Below are 27,679 nucleotides of genomic sequence, written 5' to 3'. Positions count from 1 at the left end.
CATACCCAATTTTATTAAAATTAGAAAAAAAAAAAGCGTGAATGAGGGCAAGTGAGTTTTATAGGGAGAATCAGGTTCTGGACAAAAAAAAAAATTCCCTGACAGTTGAGTGTAGCTGTAAAGCGTTGGATAAAATATTGGGACTTCATTGTGAAATTGAGCTCAGTTCTTGGATTCCAATGGGCTTCAACTTATTTAAAATCACCACCAAATCTATCGGTAAATTGTTAGTTGTGGATAAAACGCTCTTGAGTAACATACGTTAGTTTCAAGCTCTGCCCTTTGAGTCTACTTGGGGAATTATAATGTCCACAAGGACTGAAAACCATGCTATATGTCTTCAATCTCTTTTTTCCTCCAGAGTTAAGAATTCATCAGTCATAAAATACAGATGAAAATGTTTCACCTTCTCCTTGTCTTTTGATTTTTTTCTTGAAATCTTCCATTAAAAAATAGCGGGCTTGTCAGTTTCCAAGTTATTGGAGTGATCCAACACTTTAGACTCGATTTTGGTTCAGGATTTTTATTTCTCAGGTTATTGTAGTTATTTTTAATGAGGAAGTGAGATACTTTAATTCTCTTCCCCTTTCCAATTCCTACCCTAATCCTTGCCTCCTGCTGACTTGAATCTTAGTTCATTAAAAAGAACCTAGGGAGATGTGGTGTTGGTATTTAAATTCTGGGCAGGCTGTCATTTGGGATAAATGGTAGAAATCTGTGCTACCCCAAAGGGTAGGTGGGGGAATTATGAGGAAAAGTTTCCAGGACAGCGAGGAAACGTGTAGTGACCCAAACTTAGCAATGCAGTGGGTCTTCTTTCCTCTCAAAAGGAGATTCTAGCGTGAAGGTTCTTACCCTGGGTGAGAGATTGACCTGGGACCTCTTGAGTCCCTTCCTGTAAGTTTCTGGAATGATCGACCTTCCCTCAACGGTGAGCAGGTGCTTTTGGGAAACAGTAAGAGGACCTGAAGGACACGGTGACTTTCCTCCTAAGCACTCTCTTTTCGATGGTGCCAAGTTCTGGGTTTTATAGGACAGGGTGATGATAAACCCGAAAGAAAGAAATGCCCTCGCCAAGCCATTGGCCGATGTGCTCTTCGCACCAGGATTAAAAGGATCCTTTTTCAGGCCAGCTGAGTCATATTTTCATCACTGGCCTTGATCGTTTAATGAGGATTGTACTTCATTTTATAAGAAGTTTTCACACAAGTTTACTAAAATGGAGTTTAATTCCACTTGACCTGCATAGTTCCTTCTCAATTAAAAAGTTTCTATAGGGACTTCCCTGGCGGTGCAGTGGTTAAGACTCTGCGCTCCCAATGCGGGGGGGCCCGGGTTCAATCCCTGGTCAGGGAACTAGATCCCACATGCATGCTGCAACTAAGAGTTCGCATGCCACAACTAAGGAGGCAGCCTGCAACTAAGACCCAGTGCAACCAAATAAATAAATAAATATTTTAAAAAGTTTTTATAAAATTAGCTCATTAGATAAGTTTTTCAAATGGGCATCAGCCTTAAAGGAACTATAACTGTTTGATTCTGTATCTTGGGACTTATTTTTCTTAACTCTTATTTGTATTTTTACATGGATAGTAGGAACGTTTGTAATTTAGTTAATAAAAATAAGTGTTTCAAAATGTCTCTCCATGGGTTACTTATTAATGACAAAGGTAGAAAGATAACTTTGTAAAGGGGAAATCTGGCGTACCTCTTCTCAAGCAAGTGATCAAACACAGCAACACTGATAACAGGACAACCTGGCATCGCGTGCTCCCTGGCATGATGCCATGAGAAGAGGATGTCCCATGGGTAGTAATCCTGCCAGAATGTTTACCCTGAATCAGATAATGAGAAAATAATCAAACACATTCAGATGGGGGAACATTCTGTTATGGAAAGATGCCAATGTCAGGAAAGAAAAATCGTGGGAGGACTGCTCTAGATTAAAGGAGACAAGAGACTTGGCAAGTAAATGCTATATAGAACCCTTAATTGCATCCCGGATTGGAAAAATGCAATGGGCAGTATTAAGAGAATCAGGGTAATTCTAATATGTACAGTGTGTTATGTAAGATTTTTGTATGAATGGTAAAAGTTCCTAGGCATCAACATGTTGAGTTTATGTAGAAGAAATGTCCATGTTCTTGGGAGGTACATGGTGAAATATTTAGGGTTGAAGCATAATGATATCTTAAACTTGCTTTCAAAGGTTAAAAAAAGGTGTGTGTGTGTTGTGTAGACAGAGAGAGAGAGAGAAAGTACGAACGTGGCAAAATGTTAACAGTTGGTGAATCTAAGCGAAAAGTGTAGGGATATTCATTGTACTGTTCTTTGAGCTTTCCTATAGGTTTGAAAATTATGCCAAATTATAAGTTGGAAGAAGCAAATCAGGAAACACTGCATTGTGGAACAGTATGTTTATCAAATTGTAAGGCTATGATAATAGATTTATTTCACGTTATAACTTAGACTCTTTTGGAGGAGAGAGTGCTGGTTAGTTGAGTAAGAAGCTAATTTTGGATGTGACTTTAAATACATGTGCATAATATTTTGCAGTTTCACATGTCCCATTTATTCAATTTCATTGCAATTCAATGACATTTATTAAGCATCTACTCTGAGGAAACAGGAGTGATTGAGACACAAAGATGTCAGTCTAGTGGAAATGACACATGAAAACACATATATGCCACAGAGCATAGTAAGTGCCCTTTTAGATGGAGGATGTAAGATTTCTATGAAGTGGATACAGCTGTCCCTCATCTATGTACTTAAATATCTTTTTTGATTGTTTTATGTTATTATTTTATGCACAAGGAATTAAGTCGCAAAGTGCTTCAGTGATAGAGTCACATGGCTGGTGGGTGGCAGAGCAAAGGCTTGCCACCAGGAGTTGATTCTCCTCTGCCGTTAGCAGTCCACTGCCGAGCACGGCACCCGACGGTGCTAACTGGAGCCCACTTCCCAAACTCGGTGGTGACTGCACAACTTTAATATTCATCCATTCATTCATGGCATTTATTGAACAGCTACTACCTGCATCTGGGAAGGCCATGGAATGAGATAGATGCTGGGCTGTAGGAGCTGGAATCTCAGAGGCTTCAGCATGACCATGATGAGGAACAGAAAGGGCTGGCTTGTCTCACCTGCTCCCCCTGAAGGCTTTTGAAGTCAAAGTGCCTCTTGCTGCACCTTTTATGACTATTATCTGCTTCATTAAAACATTATTTAAAAGGTTACTTTGTACCTCCATCTAAATGCTCGTCAGCAAAGGTCAAGCCATCTTTAGCTTGTTTCAGAAGCATGTGGAGAGAGGATGACAACTCAATCCTTCTCGGTCACTTTTCCCTCCTTACCTTAACTCCCAAACGTTATTTCTCCGAAAATGCACAGCTTGGCCTTTGCTTTTCTGCTTCTAGTGACTCCACTGCCCGGTGCTCTCTTGTTTCGTAAAGGGCCCTCATTTACATCCATGCGTCTCAAGGGTCACTCAGGCGTGCTTTGAAGTATGTTGAGTGATCGCAGAGCAAACATAAGTAACCGATAACAGGGGTTTAACAGAGGAGCCATTTAGAAGGCACAGCGTTTAAAATGATCAAGTAGAAGAGAATAAATCCATACCTGTTGGTTTAACATGCGTGAACCCCCTGTGAACCCCCTCCGGAGGCCGCCTCTCAGCACCATTTTGAATCTATACATCGAGGGGAGATTGGCAGCAGAGCTGCAGTGCTTGGCAGGAAGCCACTGCAAGGTGCACCACAGTGGTGGGGAGAGAGAAACAGGGCCTGTCAGTGCAGATGGGCTCAGCAAGAATGAAAGGCAGCCTCCCAGTGTCAGGGCACGTAATCCTGTGCTGAGGAATCTCAGAATCAAGTTCCTAAGACGAAAATGGGAGGGAAGCATCTTGGAGTGGAAAGTCCTGTCTGGTAGGTGCTGGAAGATGAGTTGGTGGAATCCCAGAGCTTATTCAATTAGGTCCGGGTGGCAGGTTGATGTAACATGCAGAGGGGACACACTGTGGCATGCCTCCCCTTGCTGCTAGAGGTGGGATTTTTAACTGACGTGCTGCCTTAAAGGGATCACATGTTATCTCAGACAGGATGAAACAAAACAAAGAGAGGTGCCCTCTGAGCTACCAAGGCTATTTCATTTATGGGGATTTGTACCAGCAGAAAGTGCAGCTTTAGAAACCAACGCGCTCAAATGACCATCGAGATGTATTATCACATAGCTCCCTACCTCTGGGCTCCCTGTAATGGACTTTTAGCATATTTGGAAATAAAGGTGTTTAGAACTTCGACAGTTATTTTCCCCAGGATGAAACAGGTTAAATGTTAAGTATCTGTCAGGTTCAGTGGCATTGCTAATGATCAGGGAGTGGAATATACAGAGGTGGTGGACTTCTACACCCGCAAGATGTGGACACATTATTTCACCTCTCGAAGTCGCACATCCCTCATCTGTAAAGTGGGGTTCATAAAATCCCACTTTCATTGTGAGAATGTTTCTGAGGTGCTTGACATAGTACCTAGAACATAGTAACCATTAGGTCACACACTATTAAATAAATAGGGTTTTTAGGGGACATGCTATGATGATAGGATTTTGATGGAAGAGATTAAGAATGTTTTAAATGATTCCTGTATCCAAAAATTTTTTTTTTTTTTGCGGTACGTGGGCCTCTCACTGTTGTGGCCTCTCCCATTGCGGAGCACAGGCTCCGGACGCGCAGGCTCAGCGGCCATGGCTCACGGGCCCAGCCGCTCAGCGGCATGTGGGATCTTCCCGGACCGGGGCACGAACCCGTGTCCCCTGCATCGGCAGGCGGACTTTCAACCACTGCGCCACCAGGGAAGCCCAAAAATGTTTCCTTTGTATTCTCTCTTACATATCTAAAAGCAGTCTTATTTTGATGTGGTCTAGGAGAGATGTGCAGTCTTTAGGAAATATATTTGTTCTGATTATCTAAACTGGGAGTTCTTGGATTTCCTATGAATTCCTTCACTATGTAATAATAGTACATGTATTCTGGAAATTATTTCTCCTTCTTTAGGTATTGCTTTATGGTTTTCAGAGTACCTTACAGTTCCTAACTAGCTTTTTTTTTTTTTAGCATCTTTATTGGAGTATAATTGCTTTACAATGTTGTGTTAGTTTCTGCTGTATAACCAAGTGAATCAGCTATACGTATGCATATATCCCCATCTCCCCTCCCTCTCACGTCTCCCTCCCACTCTCCCTATCCCACCCCTCTAGGTGGTCACAAAGCACCGAGCTGACCTCCCTGTGCTATGCAGCTGCTTCCCACTAGCTATCTGTTTTACATTTAGTAGTGTATATATGTCAATGCTACTCTCTCACTTCGTCCCTTCGTCCCAGCTTACCCTTCCCCCTCCCTGTGTCCTCAAGTCCATTCTCTATGTCTGCGTCTTTATTCCTGTCCTGCCCCTAGGTTCATCAGAAAGTTTTTTTTTTTTTTTTTAGATTCCATATATATGTGTTAGCATACCGTATTTATTTTTCTCTTTCTGACTTTCTTCACTCTGTATTACTTCACTCTGTATGACAGACTATAGGTCCATCCACCTCACTACAAATGACTCAATTTCGTTTCCTTTTATGGCTGAGTAATATTCCATTGTATATATGTGCCACATCTTCTTTCTCCATTCATCTGTCGATGGACACTTGGGTTGCTTCCATGTCCTGGCTATTGTAAATAGTGCTGCAATGAACATTGTGGTGCATGTCTCTTTTTGAATTACGGTTTTCTCATGGTATATGCCCAGTAGTGTGATTGCTGGGTCATATGGTAGTTCTATTTTTAGTTTTTTAAGGAACCTCCGTACTGTTCTCCATAGTGGCTGTATCAATTTACATTTCCACCAACAGTGCAAGAGGGTTCCCTTTTCTCCACACCCTCTCCAGCATTTATTGTTTGTAGATTTTTTGATGATGGCCATTCTGACCGGTGTGAGGTGATACCTCATTGTGGTTTTGATTTGCATTTCTCTAATGATTAGTGATGTTGAGCATCCTTTCATGTGTTTGTTGGCAATCTGTATATCTTCTTTGGAGAAATGTCTATTTAGGTCTTCTGCCCATTTTTGGATTGGGTTGTTTGTTTTTTTGATATTAAGCTGCATGAGCTGCTTGTGTATTTTGGAGATTAATCCTTTGTCAGTTGCTTCATTTGCAAATATTTTCTCCCATTCTGAAGGTTGTCTTTTTGTCTTGTTTATGGTTTCCTTTGCTGTGCAAAAGATTTTAAGTTTCATTAGGTCCCATTTGTTTATTTTTGTTTTTACTTCCATTTCTCTAGGAGGTGGGTCAAAAAGGATCTTGCTGTGATTTATGTCATAGAGTGTTCTGCCTATGTTTTCCTCTGAGTTTTATAGTGTCTGGTCTTACATTTAGATCTTTAATCCATTCTGAGTTTATTTTTGTGTATGGTGTTAGGAAGTGTTCTAATTTCATTCTTTCACATGTAGCTGTCCAGTTTTCTCAGTACCACTTATTGAAGAGGCTGTCTTTTCTCCATTGTATATTCTTGCCTCCTTTATCAAAGATAAGGTGACCATATGTGCGTGGGTTTATCTCTGGGCTTTCTATCCTGTTCCATTTATCTATATTTCTGTTTTTGTGCCACTACCATACTGTCTTGATTGCTGTAGCTTTGTAGTATAGTCTGAAGTCAGGGAGCCTGATTCCTCCAGCTCCATTTTTCGTTCTCAAGATTGCTTTGGCTATTCGGGGCCTTTTGTGTTTCCATACAAATTGTGAAATTATTTGTTCTAGTTCTGTGAAAAATGCCATTGGTAGTTTGATAGGGATGCATTGACTCTGTAGATTTTCTTGGGTAGTACAGTCATTTTTACAATGTTGATTCTTCCAATCCAAGAACATGGTATACCTCTCCATCTGTTTGTATCATCTTTAATTTCTTTCATCAGTGTCTTACAGTTTTCTGCATACAGGTCTTTTGTCTACTTAGGTAAGTTTATTCCTAGGTATTTTATTCTCTTTGTTGCAATGGTAAATGGGAGTGTTTCCTTAATTTCTCTTTCAAATTTTTTGTCATTAGTGTATAGGAATGCCAGAGATTTTTGTACATTAATTTTGTATCCTGCTACTTTACATGAGGTTGGATCATTTTCTTCCAAGGATGGGTAGAAAATCTGAGAGTGTTAATCTGAACCCAGGGAAGCAGATTTTTCAAGATCAAAGAGTGAGTGTTTGAGACAAAACTGGCTGAACTTAGGGTTTTCAGTAATTGGTGTGACAATTCTTCCTTCCACAGAGAAGTAAGCAAAGGGGCTTCTTAGAGCAAAGGATAATCTCTGTGACCAAGATCAGTGGTTCTCAAAGTGCAGTTGAGAACCCATGGGGTTCCTAAGACCTTTCAGGAGGTCCACAAGCTCTTAAGTCCTTTTTCCTATTACAGATCTATGGGAGGCCAGATTTTCTTCAAATACTTCAAACCAAACAACGTTATTACAACAAACTGAAGAAGTGGCTATGAGAATCCAGCTGTTTTCTATGAAGGCAGACATTGAAAGAGATTTTAAAAATGTAAATCAAAGCCACTCTTCTCACTATAATTTTTATGTTTTGGAAAATATAGTATTTTTTTCATAAAATATGGTATTTATGTTAAAATGTAATGCTTTATTATTTTAAATGAATTAGTAAGATGTATTTTAAAAATTTCTCAGCCTTAATTTTTAATATGGCATTTCTTAATTAATAGACATAGCCCACGTAAGGAAAAGCTTTTGAAAGTCCTCCATAATTTTTAAAAATGTAAAGGTATCTTGAGACTAAAATTTGAGAACAATTGCCCTAGAGATTTTGGCTTCTAGTGTCGAGTTGGGAACATTCACAATCAACTAGTAGCTCTGAGACTTTAAAAAATATATATGGGGGCTTCCCTGGTGGCGCAGTGGTTGAGAGTCCGCCTGCCGATGCAGGGGACACGGGTTCGTGCCCCAGTCCGGGAAGATCCCACATGCCGTGGAGCGGCTGGGCCCGTGAGCCATGGCCGCTGAGCCTGCGCATCTGGAGCCTGTGCTCCCCAACGGGAGAGGCCACTACGGTGAGAGGCCCGTGTACCGCAAAAAAATAAATAAATAAATAAATAAATATATATATATATATATATATATATATATATATATATATATATGACTCTTACCAGACTATTGTATGTGAAAAATATACAGATGAAAATCCCTTATTTTTTTTCCCTAAGAAATAAAAGGATCCCACAGGGTCTGAGTACTGCCTCTCTCTCTAACTAGATGAGCTCATTGTTCAAATGGCTCTACTGGGCTAGTTAATAAGGTGGCAGAGTCTTTTCTGAAAGTCACTGTGGAATCTCTTCCTTGTGGTTGGGGAGTGGGGGGATGGGGATAATCCCCAGTTCTTAACATGTTAGCAGATTTGTTTAACACCCATGTTCATTGTCATGAACAATGAACTCATACTAGGCACTTTGCTAAGCATATAGACTCTCAGGGTTCACAAGTCAAGCCAGATATAAGTTTTGAGGGAAGGGGGTGGGAGTGGACTGCAGGGACTCCTGGGGTCCATCATGGAGGCATACTGGGATTCAAGAGTGGGAGGATGAAGAAACTGGACCAAAGCTGCGCTTCATGTCTCCCATACGTTTGCATTGTCCTGGCCGTGGGCAAAGAGCGATGAGGATGAACAAGAAAATCAGTAAGAGGGAGAGAAATCAGGAAAAGAGGGGGTGAGTGGAGATGGCACAGGAGAAGGAGGTGCTACCCTCTACCAGGCAGCCGCTCAGGTCTCAGTTCTGCAGCCGTGAGCTCTCCAAGATCTGGAACCAGGGCTGTGTCACTCACGGGAGACGCTCAGGGCTGTACTACCGGCTCTTGCTCCTAGAAGAGCTTAGCCCACGATGGTTGTTGTTTGACATCAGACTTCTCTGAATGTACAAACTTGAAGGTGCTGTGTAGGCTGGTTGAAACTCAAGGGTATAATGATTAAGATGTGACAAAGATTAATGGATAGATTCGGTGGAAAGAGAACAAATGATTATTTGGGTTTTGAGCATGATAAGCTTGAGAGACTGCATCCAATTAGAGATGTCCAGTAGGCAGTTAGAAATGGGATCTGGATCTTGGGAGAGGTGTGGCTAGATGTGTTGCCTTGGGAACCAGCATCATATAGAGATGATGGAGGGTGTGGACAGATGCCGCGACTTGAGTAACTGTATGTCCTTTGCTTTATCAGCTTTTCCAGGTGGCCTATATTTTAATCAAATTTGCAAATTCTCCTCGCCCTGATCTTTGGGTCTTGGAAAGATCTGTCGACTTCGGAAGCACCTACTCACCTTGGCAATATTTTGCTCGTAAGTAATCTAGCCTACCATGTTATGAGGGGTTTGAATTATTGGCAGCAGATCAAGACTGTGGGTTTAAGTAGAAAATTAGTCTCTCAGTGTGGCTAGTCAGGGGCTGGTCAATTTTAACTTGCTAGGTTACCCTTGGAACATCCCTATTTCTCAAGCGCACTTGCATGAATTCCAAGGATACACATGTATAACTGGGGTTGAAACACCTCTTATGATAATGGTTCTTGCTACTATTTAGGGGGAAGCAGTGTACCTATAACTGGGCCATAGCTTCAGTCCATTTCCTTTTTTTTAATATATATATTTTTTAAAATTTTTGTTTATTGTATTTATTTATTTTTAGCTGCATTGGGTCTTCGTTGCCGAATGTGGGCTTTCTCTAGGTGCTGCGAGCGGGGGCTACTCTTTGTTGCAGTATGTGTGCTTCTCATTTTGGTGGCTTCTGTTGTGGAGCACGGGCTCTAAGCGCACGGGCTTCAGCAGTTGTGGCACGAGAGCTCAGTAGTTGTGGCGTATGGGCTTAGTTGCTCCACGGCACGTGGGATTTTCCTGGACCAGGGATCCAACCTGTGTCCCCTGCATTGGCAGGCGGATTCTTAACCACTGCGCCACCAGGGAAGTCCCTATTTTAAAAAATATTTTATTTATTTATTTGGTTGTGCCGGGTCTTAGTTGCAGCAGGCAGGCTCCTTAGTTGAGGCATGCGGGCTCTTAGTTGTGGCAATTCATGTGGGATCTAGTTCCCTGACCAGGAAGCAAACCCAGGCCCCCTGCATTGGGACCGTGGAGTCTTAACCACTGCGCCACCAGGGAAGTCGCAGTCCATTTCCTTTTATGTAGAATTAGGAACTAAGCTCCATCTTTATGGATCCTGCCTTTCACATTACTTACCTTGACCTTGTCTTTTTCACTAATGAAGAATGTCTGGGTCTCTGAACCCTGTGACAAATTGAGGTGGACAGGAATTTGGCTTACAAAGGCATTGGGTTTTCCAGGAATGCTCCTTAGAGGGTAAACTTGCCTAATGAGGAATGAGGATTTAGAACCATATCTCCAGACATTTCTGTTGAAAGTCACGTGGCCTGAAATGACTTGGTATTTTCCTTCGTGAATTAAGAATTTCATTCTAAGCTTCCGTCTAAAAATCTTAAATGCTTCTCTGTTCTTTCCCTTTTCATGTATATTCTTAAGTAAACATAAGATTTCTTAAGAGATTTACAGCAAGATGATAATATTTTATTTGACAGTACTAACATGTTTCCCTCCTAGATTCTAAAGTAGACTGTTTGGAACAGTTTGGACAGGAAGCAAATAGGGCGATCACGCGAGACGACGATGTACTTTGTACTACTGATTACTCCCGGATCGTGCCATTGGAGAATGGTGAGGTGAGTAGATTTGGGAGGCCTTGAGAGATAGGACTCAGAAGTGAACATGAAGATGCCACATTTTTCATAATTGTGAAACTTGCACCTTCAAGGAAATCTAACATAGATGGAAAGGAATCACGTCGAAGACTCCCAGATTGAGTTGGGTTGGAAATCTTTTTTTTTAAATTGAGGTATAATTGACATTGCACATTCTATTTGAGGTCTAATTTTCCTTGGGAATTCAGGATTCTGCATTCACGGCCCACAGGTCTTGAACTCTTTTTTTCTGGTGGACTATTTAGAAAGTGGGTCACTAGTGATTGTGGTGAAGCACCCTCCCACTGCTTCACAAGCACATTACCTCCCCTAAGAGTGGGGAGAGGAGGGGTTGGTGGCAGAACTAATCCCTGATCCTTTTTGGCAGGATGGGCATCATCTGTAGGGGAGAAAACAGTTGCTGTCTCATTGGGGTTGCATGTGGTCCTTGTGAAGTCAGCCAGTCTGTCGTTAGGGAAGATGAGAAAACAGAGTGGGGAAAATCAGAGAAGCATCCCATGGAGTGAGTTTCAAATGAACTTCTTTAAAGGGTGTCAGTCTCGTTCTCCTTAGGTAGAGAGATCTTTCTTGAGCAGCTGTATCTAGTATCTTCCAGTGATCGGTCAGTGTTTCATGTCTCAGTAACTGGTTGGGACTTGGACTTCATCGCCTCAAGCTTTAAAACAAAACCTGGGGGACTTCCCTGACGGTCCAGTGGTTAAGACTTCATGATTCCACTGCAGGGGGTGCGGGTTCGATCCCTGGTCGGGGAACTAAGATCTCGCATGCTGCGCGGTGTGGCCAAAAAAAAAAAAAAAACCTAAACCTGGGTATTATATAGACTTTTTTTTGTCCTGTTCACTGTCAACTTTATATCCAAAGACTTCCTTTTTTCACCCTCTTTCGGGATTTTAGATTACTTTAGCTTTGTTTCGTTGATGCAGCTTGACAAAAATTGTTTCTTTATATTTGTAGATTTTCATGTTATACTTTGAACATTTCATAGTGTGTATAGCGCCACAATGACAGTGATAGAACAAAGGGTTTGTAAATGAAATGATTTATAAAACCTGAAAGCCCAGGTTTTGAAACATCTAATGACTCAAAGAAACCAAGTAAGTGTTCGGGGGCATGTGAGTTATTTTTAGTTACTTGCAGCTAAATTTTGATAAAAGGACTTTTTTCCCCCTCTATGTGTGTGTGGTTCTTTTAGGTTGTGGTGTCCTTGATAAATGGTCGTCCAGGTGCAAAAAATTTTACTTTCTCTCACACCCTGAGGGAGTTCACCCAGGCAACGAACATCCGCCTGCGTTTTCTCCGAACCAACACTCTTCTGGGACACCTCATCTCCAAAGCACAGAGAGATCCAACCGTCACCCGGCGGGTGAGTAGTGCTTTGACGGGCCAAGACAGCAGCTTTTGGTACCTTGTTTGCTTATCAAGTTCATTGCCTCGAACTCCTTCAAGTAAACTTTTATAGCCAGTAATGTCATAGGCGTAAGAGTCGTTCTTGTCTGAAATATTAGGTATAGCTTAGAAGTTTGGTGGTTAAAGACAAATCATATTCAGAGAAGATGAAAGGCAAAAGAGGACAGCCATCCTGGTATTAGTCTGCTCTTATAACAAATAATCCCCAAGTCTCAGAGGCGAACACAATAAAGGTTAATTTTTTGCTCATGTCACGGTCTAATGTGGGTCAGCAGGTGGGATCAGCTCCACACAGTTATTCAGGGAACCAGGCTGTTTCTCTGTAGAGGCACAGCCATCCTATAGGACCTCAGGGTCCTCCTCTGCACCTCCTGCACCTGGTCAGCGGATGAGGGAAGAGAGAAAGAGCATAGGGAGGAACAATCTCGTAACCACAGGGCTCACTTCCATTGGCAGGAACTGGTCGTAGAGCCCCGTGGAGATGCAGGAGGCTGGGTGATGTAATCGAGCCAAAGCAGAGGGGTGTGGGCATTGGTGAGCAGCAGTACACTCCACTAGGGTTAGATGAACATCGTCTACTCTCAGTGTCAGGACGGCACCCTGTCGCCTGGGCACAGAGGGAACCAGCAGAATAAATACCCCGAGCTCACTCTTCTCCCACCCTCTGATTCCCTCCCAGTTCCTCCCAATTGTCAAACCTAACAGGAGGCCAGAGAGCAAGAGGCCCTTGTCATCCCATAAAGTTTAGCCCCAGGGCAAAGGGCAGGGTGGAGAGGGGTGGAGAGTGGACCTGGGAGGGTGAATGGAAGATGCCAGCTTACCTTACAGAGTTTGGCTTCTTAGGGAAGTAAGTCAGGGAGCTGGGAAAGGAAGGGAGAGAGAAAAGTTAGGTTTTGCTACAGTTTTGAGCATTTTCCAAAAAGGCCAGTCATCTGGAGTGTAGGTGGCCTGTTTTCTGACTTTTTTTTTTTTTTGCGGTACGCGGGCCTCTCACTGTTGTGGCCTCTCCCGTTGCGGAGCACAGGCTCTGGACGCGCAGGCTCAGTGGCCATGGCTCACGGGCCCAGCCGCTACGCATCGTGTGTGATCTTCCCAGACCGGGGCACGAACCCATGTCTCCTGCATCAACAGGCAGACGCCCAACCACTGCGCCACCAGGGAAGCCCTGTTTTCTGACTTTTTAAGCCCCCTTAGCTCCCTCTGAGCTGTTGTATGTGGGAACTACAACTGGATCCAAGAACGCAATTTACAAGGGCGAGCCGGGCTTTCTGATCAACTGTAGCCAGACTGCGTTTCCATTCCTCCAGGTGTTTTGGAGCCTCGCCACAAATGTACCTCACCACTTTTTTTTTTTTGTCTTTTTAGGGTTGCAAGATTGGTACTCGTATGTATGTAGATTTCTTTTCACTTAGGTGAACGTAGTCTTCTCTGTTAAGTAATTTTTTGTGGAGTGCATCACATATATAATCTTGACACTCCCTCCCCAGCGGTCTAGGTTGCTTCTTTAAGTGGACGAGCCAGAATACCAGGTGTCCTATCACACGTATCATGCGTGCTGGGGTGAAGGCTGATGGAAGACTTCTCTCTTGCCGCTGCTGCCCTAACCCACGTGTAGAGAGAAATTTCTGTGGTGATCAGCATGAAAGCTTCTGAGTGTGAACTTGTCACGGAAGCCCTCCAATACTGAATTTTATCCATATTAACAAGAGGGATTGTTGATGCCTTTAGACTAAGTAAGACGTTGCCGGGAAGCTAAGACACTTAACAGCTTTTAGGGAGGAGATCAGAACAGAACCCCAGCCCTGAGTGACTGTGGGGAGGTTTAGGATGACTAATCTCAGCAACAACAAAAAGATACAAAACCCTCTTGTCCCTGTGAATTCACAGACTTCCTCACTCACTGATATTCTCACTGGTGGCCTGACCTCAGTGAGAAAGATGATTTCACACCCTCTGAATTCCTTACTGAGTCCTGTGCCTCCTGCCAAGTCTGAGAAGTAAGGGAGCCGGAGGATGAGGCCACCTACGGTCCCAAGTAGAGAGGCCTCCACCGTGCTGGGGACATGCCTGGTCCACGAGATGGCCTGTGCATATCGCTGGCCTGGTCTAGGGACCGAGCCTCAGCTGGGTCTGAAACTGTCTGGCCTTTTGGAGCTTGAACCTCTGCCTTTGGCTTCATTAACCCTGACCTAGCAAGGCTTCCGCAACTGCTAGCGTTATCAGCGCTGTATCTGATCCATCTTTGTGAATATTCTCTCCTTTCCTGAAGCCCTAAACACAGTAGTTACAAAATTTTTGTTATAAAAATGATGTTTTTTGGTAGATAGATATGTCCAATTTATGGAACTCAGATTTACATTTAAAAAAAAGAGAGGGCTTCCCTGGTGGCGCAGTGGTTGAGAGTCTGCCTGCCAATGCAGGGGGTGCAGGTTCGTGCCCCGGTCCAGGAGGATCCCGCGTGCCGCGGAGCGGCTGGACCCATGAGCCGTGGCCGCTGAGCCTGCGCGGGCTGGAGCCTGTGCTCTGCAATGGGAGAGGCCACAACAGTGAGAGGCCCGCGTACCGCAAAAAAAAAAAAAGAAGAGAGAAACTAGGAAGCACTTAATCCCTTTCCCAAAGGCTGTAGGGTATGATTCTTGTCCGAGGTCATTTCCCTCCGTGCATTTAAAGCATTTGATTTTTAAAAATGGACAGATTCAGCAGTGGGCTATTCAATTTGATTGGGGAACGTATTTGCTTTGTAAGAAAAGTTACACCCAAACGTGGCTCCCTTTTGTGTTGAGGGAGGCTCAGGAGTACAGGATGGAAGGAAGCGGGGTCAGTACAGATGTATGTTAAAGGTTAGGAAAGGAAAGTTTATGTTGGGGTTTAGTAAAACTGACACGTTCTCTTTTCTGTTCTATAGTATTATTATAGCATAAAGGATATCAGCATCGGTGGGCGGTGTGTTTGCAATGGCCATGCTGAAGTGTGCAGTGCAAACAATCCTGAAAAACTGTGAGTACATTGTATAGATTTTTCAGCTTTCTATGCATAAATCTAATCGTTTCAGTAGATGTTTGCATCCTGTTAAATACTTCTAAGTTCCTGCCGGCAACAAGAATGTTGCAATGCCAACAAGTAGGTGATGTGTATGTCTCCCCTCCTCCACCCCTACACTTCCCTCTCACCTGCAACCAGCCCATAGCAGACATAGTTAATCAATCACAGCACTCTATGCATGATCAGGTACAAAGCCACCCAGACCCCCTTCCCCCACCCCTGCTCCAGACAGTGCCCCAGGCAGCCACAAATAATTGAGTAGAGTTGGCAAGAGAAATAATATTTGTTTGTCATCCCTGGTCTAGTGAGATCAGGGGTAAATGTTTTCAAATCCTTTTTCATCTTTAAAATTGTGGTGAAGTGCACATAATATAAAGTTTACCGTCTTAACCATTCTTAAGTGGGGGTGGTTTAAGTTCACTGGTGTTCAGTTCACTCACATTGTTGTGCAGCCAAGCACTCTTCTCATTGTGCAGAACTGAAACTCTGTACACATTAAACAGCAGCTCTGCATTCCCTCCTCCCAGCAACCCCTGGCAACACCATTCTACCCTATGAATTTGGCTACTCTAAGTGCCTTGTAGAAGTGGAATCACACAATATTTGTCTTTTTGTGACTGGCTTATTTCACTTAGCATATACTGTCCTCACTATAGCACATGTCAGGATTTCCTTCCTTTTTAAGGCTGAATAATATTTCATTATATATACACCACGTTTTGCTTACCCGTTCATCTGTTGATGGACACTTAGGTTACTGCCATCCTTTAGCTATTGTGAATAATTCTGCTATGAACATGGGTGTAACACTGTTTTGCTTTTAATTGAGGTATATTTCGCATACAGTAAGATGCATGGATCTCAAATATTGTGTTATGCAATTGTATACACTCGTGTTATCACCTTAGGAAGGATACTTTGAAGGGCTGGAAATTACCAGATGCTGGATATAGTAATGATTGTCTCTCAATGTTTTATTTAAAGTCTCCAATTCCACACGAGCAGCATTTACCAGGGGTACATTTTACTGTTAGTCAGATTCAGGTTTGTACATCATAAGGCCTAGCTTCATGGTCAGGCAGAGATGCCAGCTACCAACTTGCGTGGTAAGTTTGTGGCACCCTTCTCCCTGTCTAGAAACAATCCCTAAGCCTGTCAGCCCTCCTTCAGGGATCCGGCAGTGCTCTCTGACATAGCAGTGTGAATCCATCAACTGACTAGCCCTTAATCGGCAAGGAGCTTATTAATGATTAAACCATCGCTGCCGTGTAGACTCCTGAAGGGTAGGCCCTAAGGCACTAGAAGCCGGGTCAGGGAAGACCTGAGTTGGAACGAGAGGGGAGAAAAGAGGTCACTCTTGGTCCCTGAGCCTGAGATGAAGTGATGCCACCTGGGAGAGGAGGAGAAGTCATCGGAGAGGGGTTGAGCTTCCCACTTGGAAGAGCTGCTGAGCCCCGTGCCCTTGGCGGACCTGGGGGGTTCTGCACTGAGCAGTTTACTGCTCGCAGTGTGTGTGAGTGGAGAGGCTGTCTCCCCATCCCTCCGTGAAAGGCTCAGTTTGCCACTGGGCTATATCAGCACAACTGCCTTGCCTCCCCCTGCCTGTTGTGACCTGCACAAATGACTCATGGAGGCCTCCATGAATAGGAAATAATCTTGTATTGAAGGGGATTCAGTGACAATGGAGGGAGCCACGGCTGGACAATCAGAAACCAAGCAGAACCTCTTGATGAGGCAGAGGAGGATTTAATCAAGCATGGGTACCATGCTGACTGTGATGTATGGAAACATGGGTGGATCACAGCTTTAATTCTGAGCTTCCTGGCAGTCAGCTCAAAAAGGGAGACCTGCTCAGTTTCATATTTCACTATGATCATAATCTAAAAAGCAATCAGTTGTGTAGGAGAAGATGAGTGTTGATGCTAGGGCCAGATGAGAAATCTACCTGGAGGTGGATGGAGTGGCCGTCGGGAAGAGGATTCTCCAGTCAACAACATCTTCAATAACATCCTTACAACTGATGCAAGGACAAATTTTCTACATCAACCATCAACCTGGGCTGAGAGTCAGAAAAAGCAATTATTTGGGAGTGACAATATGATTCAGACAAGTTCCCAGCTCTGTTTTCTTTTTCAATGCTCAATGTGAATCTCCCTGTAAGAGTAGTTGGACTCCACAATAAACCCCTCCTCCAAAAAAAAGAGTAATAGGACTATATGTTCTTCAAGCAATTTTCCCTAAATGTTCTTTCAGTTCAGCTTGCAAATAAACACCTCATTGGCAATGAGCTGAAATGGCATCTCTGACAAAAGCCCATTTGGACTCCAGCTGTTCTGTGCTGCCAGTTAAATCTATGTCCATTTGCTTTGACGGGGAGCTGAGTTGGGAGAGGCGTGACGCCTTCCCATAGGAGCGTAACCATCCCACCTCCCCTCAGAAGAGTTGAGGGGATCCCCATGGGCACAGCCAAGGGTCTTCTTAGACTCTGTTTTGAATCCTCTTTCAAGCACAGACGAATGGAAGCTCAGAGCTTGGAGTTCTCATCCAACACCATGGCTGCAACGATTTCATTTTAGCTCAGAAACGTTCTAAGGCAGGTGTCTAGTTCTTTGAATGTCGAGTTTTGTCTTTACTCCATCGCCTTGTTGAGTAATCTGAGCTTTGGCTCCTGTGATGGAGCTGTTTGTTGGAGCTGGCATGGACCCTTGGAGCAGGGTCCTCTGAGATCTGGTTAGTAACTGTCTCTTGGATTTGGTGAATCTCTGCACTAGATCCCGGGTGGAAAGTAAAAATCCTGACCCATCTCACAGGACTACTCTAGATTTTTGTGAAGACGTTGATATTCAGCACACCTCAGTACACTCAGTACCTGCTCGCTCCTGTGTTGATTTAGCATTATCTAACATAATAGGGAAGAAAGAGCTGGGACTTTGGAGTCCGACAAACTTAACTTAGAAATCTGGCCCTCGGTTTATCATCTCCTGACCCTTGGCAAGTGTTTAAGTGTCTCCGGATCTTAGTGTCACCACCTGTAAAATGGAGATAGTAAGCGGGATCGGGGGACTTGAAAGAACGTATGCAAAGTGCTCTGTTCTCATAATCACTCAGTGGTACCATGGGTGACCATGATGACTCAGTTTTTCACACAGGAGCAACTGATCTTGTACTTCAGTTAAACAAACAAACAAACAACTTTTCAGTAACTGAGATGTGCTTTGCTACATGCTCAGGTTTCGGTGTGAATGCCAGCACCACACCTGTGGGGAGACATGTGATCGCTGTTGTGCAGGGTACAATCAGAGGCACTGGCGGCCTGCCACGCGGGAGCAGAGCAATGAGTGTGAAGGTGAGTGCTGGGGGAGCGGCGCTAGGAAGCGAGGCCCCACCCATGATCCCCATCCCCCCATCTCTGAGGACTGATGCAGTGTTTTCCCCATGCTCATGAAGAGGGCGAGATCATGTCAGTCTTAGGGACTCAGAACTGTCTTACGCAGCAAATAACTCACAGACTGGAGGTAACAGTGCCCCACTCTAAATTCAGATACAAATATGAGAACAAAAATAACAACAATAACGCTCGTTAATATATATTAAGCATTCACTATATGCAAGGATTGGGCTTTGACAATTGGCCTTTCTTTTTAGCCATCTAAAATGTGTTGCAGCCACTATTAAATTGTAAACCCTTATCATTTCTTAGGATGTGATACTGGATTGGAATCCTAATTATTCTGAGGACCGAGATTCAGAGAAGGTGGTGAGATTGATGTCTAAACAGAGAGCTGGAAGTATTGAGGGAATAGGACTGAGGGGGATGCAGGATGGAGGGGACCAGAGAAGGAAGGAAGAAAGAGGAGAGGCTGCTTTTAATTATGGGCACAATATAAAGTAAGAAAACTGTTATTTAAACAAACAAGCCCATGACATCCAACTGAAGATTTTCTTTTAAACCCATCTTCTTAGAAGACCATATATTTATTCCAATTGCTGGAAACATTTTTGTAACTTTTAGTTATTGGCTTTGGAGACTGTGGCCTATTTTTTCTGAATATTCTTAACATTTGAAGACAGATTTGCTTTTTTGAAATGACCAAAAGGCGTTTGGATACAGGTTTGTTGAACTAGATGTGTAAGGAAGAATCTATACTTTATACTTTCTGGCCAAATAGTTCTGGTAACTTTAAGAGATAAGACTGATGGTCTCTGTGACCAGCAAAATTACTTAAAATGCATTTCCAGTGGGGAATTCTGAGCACGCTTTGAGAGTTGCTAACATTGTTGGAAGGTGTTGCCCAAGGTGAACGCTCAGGTGATCTCTAGGTCCAGGTCGTTACCCGGATGGCCATTCTCACTTTAGAGTCATAGTTAACAGGTTCCTTTGCAGTGAATTCCTGATTCCTCACCCCTGGATAATAGGGCCCCAAAGAGGGAAAAGTAATAATCAGGGGTTATTTCTTCCAATACTTTCAGGTGCTGGTTTAGGATACTTTGACTGAATAAGTGTCATCACATGAATTCCAACATTCATCGTGCGGTTAGTTTTCCAGACTAATGGAACCGCTCAGTGAATGACAACGCTTTACTCCAACACATATGACAAATTTTAAATAATTTCCTTTCATAAGTTTTTAACCTTTTTACACTTGCCACAATGGTTAAAAATTATAAACAGCCTATGGAAATCAGACCTGTTAAGATATTTGTTAGATGCTTTCCAAATTCCACTTGAGTTACTGCAATTCAGAATAAATAGACTTCTTAAGAAATAACTGACGTAGTAAATGTAAATGCTTAGAAGTTTTAAAACAATCACGGCACCACTGAGGAAATGAAAATAAGAAGGGGCTCAGCCTGTTAAAAACAGGGTAGCTTGAAAATCTAACCCTAACAGATTTATCCGAGAACTTGATTAAAACACAAATTCCTAGAAAGACTCGGAAAATTGGATCTAGGTGGAATGTAGTGAATATATATTCTGCCTAAGAGAGAATGAGTGTTTTACTTGTTAGATCTTTTTTCATCTTGGCAATGATGAAAATCCTAAATGGGGTTTAAATCGTATTTTCTAATTTTAGAAGCATCATACATTACTTGTAGATAACTTGGGGAATTTTTTTTTAAAAGTAAAATCATTAATACTTTTACTACCCAAAGAGAACCACTGTTAATATTTTGTTAGGTATTCTGGTGTTTTTTTTCATGCATACTTTACATGCTCAAGGGTATATTATTTATACAATTGTATACCCTGAGCTTTTTCACTTGATATTTTAAAATATTTTCCCATATCATGAAAAACTCTTGGACATCTTTTTTGATAGCACGTATTCAATAGTATTGTCATTCTCTGGATTCGAGTGTATCTACAAAGTGTTTGAGTACTTACTGTGTGCTGGGGACGATGCTCTATTACAGACAAAACACGAGCAGTTCTTGACTTCATAGAACTGACAGGCAAGCAAATATACTGTTGTTTGCTTGGCCATTTCCCTATAATTAGATGTTAGGATGATTTCCAGTTGATCACTATTATAGATAGTGCTGGGATGAAAGGCTTAGAGTGTTGACTGGGAACAGGTGTTGGAGTCACAGAAAGACAAGTCAGGACTCTGCCTCTCTTACTCGTGAAGTCTGTGACTGTGTGCACGTCTCTCAACCTCTCTAAGCCTCAGACTCCCTATCTGGGCTATAGGCATACTAGCACCACCGTTAGAAAGTTATTGTGCAGATTAAATGAGATAATGCATGTAAAATGCTTTTCACAGTGTACCAAGAACTCAGTTATTCTTATTAATTAATTAATTAATTAATTTATAGGCTGCCTTGAGTCTTAGTTGTGGCACGGGGGATCTTTATTGAGGCACGCAGGATCCTTTTTCGTTGCAGTGCGTAGGCTCTTTGTTGTGGTGCGCGGGCTACTCTCTAGCTGTGGAGTGTGGTTTTTCTCTTCTCTAGTTGTGGCGTGTGGGTTCCAGAGCGCGTGAGCTCTGTAGTTGGTGGCAGTGCAGGCAGTAGTTGAGGGGCACGAGCTCAGTAGTTGTGGCACTCGGGCTTTAGTTGCTCTGCGGCATGTGGGATCTTAGTTCTCTGACCAGGGATTGAACCTGCGTCCCCTGCATTGTAAGGCGGATTCTTTACCACTGGACCACCAGGGAAGTCCCTCAGTTTTTCTTGACAATAGCAGTAGTAGTAATATTCTCTTTGTGCATAAAGCTTAATTGGCATTCTGGTTTATCTTAATTTGTAATTATATACCTTATTTTTTAAAAAAGAGAAACCTTTCTCACTTAACATCAGATGAAAGAAGGTATAAATTGCATATGATGATAGGCGGTTCTTTGTGTAAAAATCCCCCCAATTTTCCACTGGGGGTATCCCTGGTGTTCCAGAATAGACTTTCTTGTAGCTCAGTGTAGCAACAATACTCTCTGGGGGAATTTACTAAGGGTCTCATAGTCACGGTGGAGTACTAACTTAGAATGCTCTTTTTTCAGCATGCAACTGCCATGGCCACGCCATCGACTGTTACTATGATCCAGAAGTTGAGAGGCAGCAGGCAAGCTTGAATAGCCAAGGCATCTATGCAGGTGGAGGGGTCTGCATTGACTGTCAGGTGAGGCACTATTTAAGTCAACGTGAATGTGTCACAGTAGGAAATGAACACTCAGTAAGCCCTGCTCTAAAAAGATGTCAAGAAAGTGATATGCAATTCTAAGGATTTTCTGACGCCGTTTCTCCACTTTTGTACACAGAAAGCTTGGTTAGCTGGATGTAATTTAGGGAAAATGGACTGAGGCATGTTTGTCCAAACTCCATAGATTAGATTCTTCTTTTGGGTCTTTGCCTAAATGGAGGGGAGAATTCCTGGCTGTCATCCTGACTGTTACCCATCTTATATTAGAAAGGCTCTAAGATAGGAGGGCAAAGAGGTATCAACTTCAGTGCTGACTCTAAATCCTATTTTCAAATGGATTCTGAATCTAGAGGAAGTATATCATGATAAATTAATGATGTCTGCTGTTGACACTAAATAAGAAAAATGGATTTTTCATCCCTCCTATAAGGACGATTGGGTTCACTGGAATTTAGGTAAGAGGAGTGTATGGCAGGGGAGGGTATATGTACATCTGCCTTGAGATATTCATTGAAACTTGTGTAAAATGTTCACGAGTTCGGTCTATATTGCCATTCTGTCTTGTGTGCTTTTAGAGTGATGTTTTGTTAGCGTTGCCAGTAAGCAGGCACTCTTTACGTGAGATGCCCGTTTATGTGGGACCAGGGCTACACACCCTTAGAGAGACCCACCATTCTCCACCTGTCTGCCACTCCACACATTGTGTATCATCTGTCACCACAGTTAATTAAAATACAAGTAAATATAAGTCATAGGTTTGTTACAAATCACAGGGTTTCACGGATAAGTGAAAGATCCCAGGATCTTCTTAAAGCTATGCATTACAAGACCTTCAGGTGATTTGCGTGCACGTTAAAGTTACAGAAGCACTGGACTGTCTGCAATCTGATGAAGGGTATTTATGAAAACCCTACAACTAACATCGTATAAGTGATGAAATATTGAACTCTTTCCTTCTAAAGACTGGGAACAAGGAAGGATGCTTGCTTTCACCACTTTTGTGAAACAGTGCCCTGGAGGTCCTAACCTCTGCATAAGACAAGAAAAAGAAACAAAAGCTGTTAAGATTGGAAAGGAAGAAGTAGAACTGTTTCTATTTGTAGATGACATGATTCTTTATGTAAAAAAGCCTAAGGAATGTACAAAGTAATTACTAGAACTAATTGAATTTAGTAATATTGCAGGATACAATGATAATATAGAAAAACCAGCTATATATACTAGTAGCAAACAATAGGAAAATGAAATTAAAATTCAATTAAAAATAGTAACAAAGAACATAAAATGCTTAGGAATAAATTTAGCAAAAGACATGCAAGACCTCTATATTAAAGCTAAAAAAACTTTTCTGAGAGAAATCTAGGAAGACTAAATAAATAGAAAGATGTAATATATTTGTGGATTGGAAGATTCAGTATTATTAAGATACCAGTTCTCCCCAAATTGCTCTACACAGTTAATGCAGGTTCTTTTTTTTTAAAGAAGTTGACAAGTGGATTCTAAAATTTATATGGTTATGTAAACGACCTAGAATATCTAAAGCCATCTTGAAGAAACAGAATAAAATTGGAGGACTTATATTATCTTACTTCAAGATTAACTATAAAGCTACAGTAATGAAAACATGGTGCTATTGACATAAGACTAGAAGAATAGATCAGTGTAGCAGAACAGGGAGCACAGAAACAGACTCACACGTGGACATTTTATTTTATTTTATTAATTTATTTTATTTTATTTATTTTTGGCTGCGTTGGGTCTTCGTTGCTGCCTGCAGGCTTTCTCTAGTTGTGGCGAGCAGGGGCTACTCTTCGTTGCGGTGCACGGGCTTCTCTTTGCGATGACTTCTCTTGTTGCAGAGCACGGGCTCTAGGTGCGCGGGCTTCCGTAGTTGTGGCTCGTGGGCTCTAGAGCGCAGGCTCAGTAGTTGTGGTGCACAGGATTAGTTGCTCTATGGCATGTGGTATCCTCCCGGACCAGGGCTCGAACCCGTGTCCCCTGCATTGGCAGGAGGATTATTAACCACTGCGCCACCAAGGGAAACCCCTGGACATTTTATTTTTGATAAAAGTACCAAAGCAATCCAGTGACAGGGGATGGGGAGAGAAGAGAAAAGTCCTTTCAACAAATGGTTCTGGCGTAACTGGATTTATATGGGAAGAAAATTAACTCAGACCCCGACCTCAAATCATACACAAAAACTAAATTGATATGGATCAGACCTAAAGTAAAGTTAAAGCTTTTGAGAAAAATATAGGCAGATATCTTTGTGATTCGAGGATGGACAAAGTTTCCTTAGCTCATAGAAAGCAATAACCATGAAAAATTGACAAATTAGACTTCATCAAAATTAAACACTTCTGCTCACAAAAGACACTGAAGAAAATGAATAGGCAAGCCATGAATAGGGAGAAAATATTCAGAAAACATAAATCTGACAAATGGTTGGCATCCAGGATACACAATATAAAGAACTCCCGCAGCTCAATAATGAAAACACAAATAACCCAATACAATTGAAAACGACTTGAATAGCCACTTCACAAAAGTGGATGTATGAATGGCCAATAAGCATACAACAAAGGGCTTAGCATCATGAGTCATCGGAGAAATGTAAATTAGAGTTACCATGACTTACCCCCAATTTTGGTGAAGATGTGGAGCAACCATACCTATCATGCATTGTTGGTGTGAGTGAAAAGTGGTGCAATTGCCTTGGGAAAATATCTGGCAGTTTTTAAAATATAGTTAAACATACACCTACACCATGACTCACAAATTCCATGCTTAGACGTTTATCCATGAGAAATGGAAATGTGTGTTTACAAAAAGTTCATAGCAGCTCTATGCACAATAGCCCCAAACTGGAAATAGCCCTGGTGTCCTTCAGAAGTCGAATGGAGGAACACACTGTGGCATATTTACACAGTGGAATACCAACGGGCAGTAGGAAGCAACAAACTGTTGATGGTGCAACAACGTGCAAGAATCTTAACAGCATCGTGTTAAGTGAAAAAAGCCTTCCCAGAAAGAATACCGATAGTATGAAGACCATTTAGATGAAATTTTGGAACAGGCAAAACTAATCAATAGTGGAGGGCTTCCCTGGTGGCGCAGTGGTTGAGAGCCCGCCTGCCGATGCAGGGGACACGGGTTCGTGCCCCGGTCCGGGAAGATGCCACATGCCGCGGAGCGGCTGGGCCCGTGAGCCATGGCCGCTGAGCCTGCGTGTCCGGAGCCTGTGCTCCGCAACGGGAGAGGCCGCAACAGTGAGAGGCCCGCGTACCGCAAAAAAAAAAAAAAAAAAAAAAAATAGTGGAAAAAATCAGAACTGTGGTTGACTGTCGGAGCTGGTGGTGAGGATTGACTGGGAAGAGGCATGGGGACACTTTCAGGGGTGGTGATATTGTTCTGTATCTAGATAGACATCTGGGTTTCACAGGTATATGCATTTGTTATAACTCAGTGAATGTACAAGAGTTTTGCCCTTGTGTATAAATTTTATACCAAAAGAAAAAAAACTATGAACAAACATTAAACTCCAGCTAATTATATGCATACCTTTAGCTATGCATATAATTAACTGGAGTTATTATAATAACAGTTAATATAAATAGTATATAGGGGATGGTAACTGATATCTGCAATTTATTTTGAAATGCATAAATAAGATGGATTAATGGATGGATAGAAGAATGAGTAGATGGATAATTATGTGAAAAAACAAGTGTAGTAAAATGTTAATGGTACACTCTAGTAGACGGGGTATAGGTGTTTATTGTGAAATTTGAACTTTTTGGTCATAAAATATTGGGGGAAAGAGCAATGAAGGAAGGCAAGGAGCACAACATTTTTGGATTGACTGCTCGATTCCTTTCTGTTTGATAAAATATTGTTGCTCTTAATGAAGGTTGAAGATTACCCATGTTATTGTAGATGATGCTGGAAGATACTTTATCTCCATTAACTAAAACAGAGTCTTTAGCTTCTTCCATGGAGACACGACTTCTAATCTAAGTCTTGAACTGTTTGTGTCCCTAATGTGTTCGTCTCACTATTTCCAAACTGTTTGTTTTTCTCTCTCTTTCACACTCACATACACCACACAAAGCTAAGAGATGGAATCAAGAAACAGACGGAGCACATATGGCTACGTTCCCTGCTGCAACAAATCCTACAAAATATCAGGAAAGATACCAAACAAGCAAAATACTCTCTCCTTCCAGAATCCACAATAGCATGCAAAATAAGAAAGAGTGTTATCAACAGACCAGCAGTTTAAAAGATTACTGAAAGATAGAAAGCAGAAACAGATACATGCAGGAGAACACAGCTGTGATTATTGGAACAATTTGGAGGTACTCCAAGAGGCAACAGATAGAAGAAATTAACTGTGGAGCTACATTTAAACCTATAAAACATTATTGAAGTTTATAAAAGAAGACCTATATGGAAAGGCATAATATGTTTCCAGACTCAGTATTATAAATATACCATTTTTTCGAAACCAATCTATAAATTCAGTGCAATTTCAATCAGATTTTTAATGAAGATAGACTGTTTCTAAAATTCTTATCGATAAAAGAATATGTCTATGAGAATAGACAAGTAGCTTGGAAAAGATGAACAATGACGGGAGAAATTTGTCTTGCAAGATATCAAAATATACCGTGAATCTGTATTAATGGAGTGTGGGCTCAGTGCAGGGATAGATAGTTCAATAGAACCTAATAGAGAATTTAGAAACAAATTCATGCAGATATTAAAATTTGGTTTGTGGTAAAATTGGCATTTCTGATGAAAGAGAAAGATGGATAGGACATAAATGATGTTGAATAATTGGCTCTTCATTTGGGAAGAAAATGTAACCCTATCTTCTGCCATATACAGAGGGACATGGGGAGTCTTGCACAGGAAGGGAGGAGAACGGGTGCAGCTACAGCAGGGCAGATGGTTTGGTGAGCTACATGGTGATGCATCAAGATGAAATTTGAGTTTGCTGGTAGAACACGCATACCGTACAGCAAGGTCTGCCTATCAGAAACCCAGCTGCCTTAGTCACTTCTGGCTGTTATAACAAATACACCATAGACTGGGTAGCTTACACAATGAACAGTCATTTCTCGTAGTTCTGGAGGCTGTGAAGTTCAAGATCAAGGTGCCAGCACATCCAGTGTCTGGTGAGAGCCCTCTTTCTGGCTGGCTGATGGCCATTGTCTTGTATTCTCACATGGAGGAGAGAGAGAGAAAGGAAGGAAGCTCTCGCTGTCTCTTCTTATAAGGGCACTAATCCCATCATGAGGGCTCCATCCTCATGATCTGATTACCTCCCCAGGCCCCATCTCCAAATACATTGGGGATTAGGCTTTCACAAATGAACTTGGGGGGAATACAAACATTTATTCCATAGCACCAGCTAACATGACTGTTTCCTGCCTTTTCTGTGCAGTGCTGGTAATGGGAGAATGATGAAATCTCTGCCATCAGTCTGGGCAGGTGACAGGAAGTGGGAACATCACAGGCAGGCTGGGCCTGCCAAGCAGCCAGCATGTAAGAGCCAGGTCGTTATCCTTCAGGGCACGTGGTTGTCAGAGGTGGCTGTTTTCTCACGTGGTATTGATTTCGCTTTTGTTTCTTGGATATACTATTTTAAGTGTTGGTTTGGGGGTATGTGACATTTTAAATAGGGTGGTCCGTTCTCTGGGATATGGCATTTGAGTAAAGACCTGAAAGAAGTGAGAGAATGGACCAGGCATCTGTCTGGGGGACAGCTTTCCACATGGAGGGGAC

The 27,679-nt window shown here is 42.3% G+C and overlaps 1 protein-coding gene across 4 annotated transcripts in view; it reads left to right on the top strand.

The window, feature by feature from the left end:
• Positions 1-27,679, top strand: part of LAMA3 (laminin subunit alpha 3) — a 241,390-nt gene that overhangs the window by 44,453 nt on the left and 169,258 nt on the right. For all 4 annotated transcript variants that reach the window (XM_067699449.1, XM_067699451.1, XM_067699450.1 and 1 more), the window contains exons 3-8: positions 9,259-9,376; positions 10,649-10,767; positions 11,999-12,169; positions 15,119-15,210; positions 18,486-18,601; positions 21,750-21,868. In XM_067699449.1, the coding sequence (XP_067555550.1) occupies positions 9,259-9,376; positions 10,649-10,767; positions 11,999-12,169; positions 15,119-15,210; positions 18,486-18,601; positions 21,750-21,868 (735 nt within the window). The remainder of the gene's footprint in view (positions 1-9,258; positions 9,377-10,648; positions 10,768-11,998; positions 12,170-15,118; positions 15,211-18,485; positions 18,602-21,749; positions 21,869-27,679) is intronic.

This window comes from Pseudorca crassidens, chromosome 12, assembly GCF_039906515.1.
Source record: "Pseudorca crassidens isolate mPseCra1 chromosome 12, mPseCra1.hap1, whole genome shotgun sequence".
Classification (NCBI taxonomy): Eukaryota; Metazoa; Chordata; class Mammalia; order Artiodactyla; family Delphinidae; genus Pseudorca; species Pseudorca crassidens.
The sequence above is the reverse complement of the archived record's forward strand: the minus strand, read 5'-3'. Positions and strand labels throughout refer to the sequence as shown.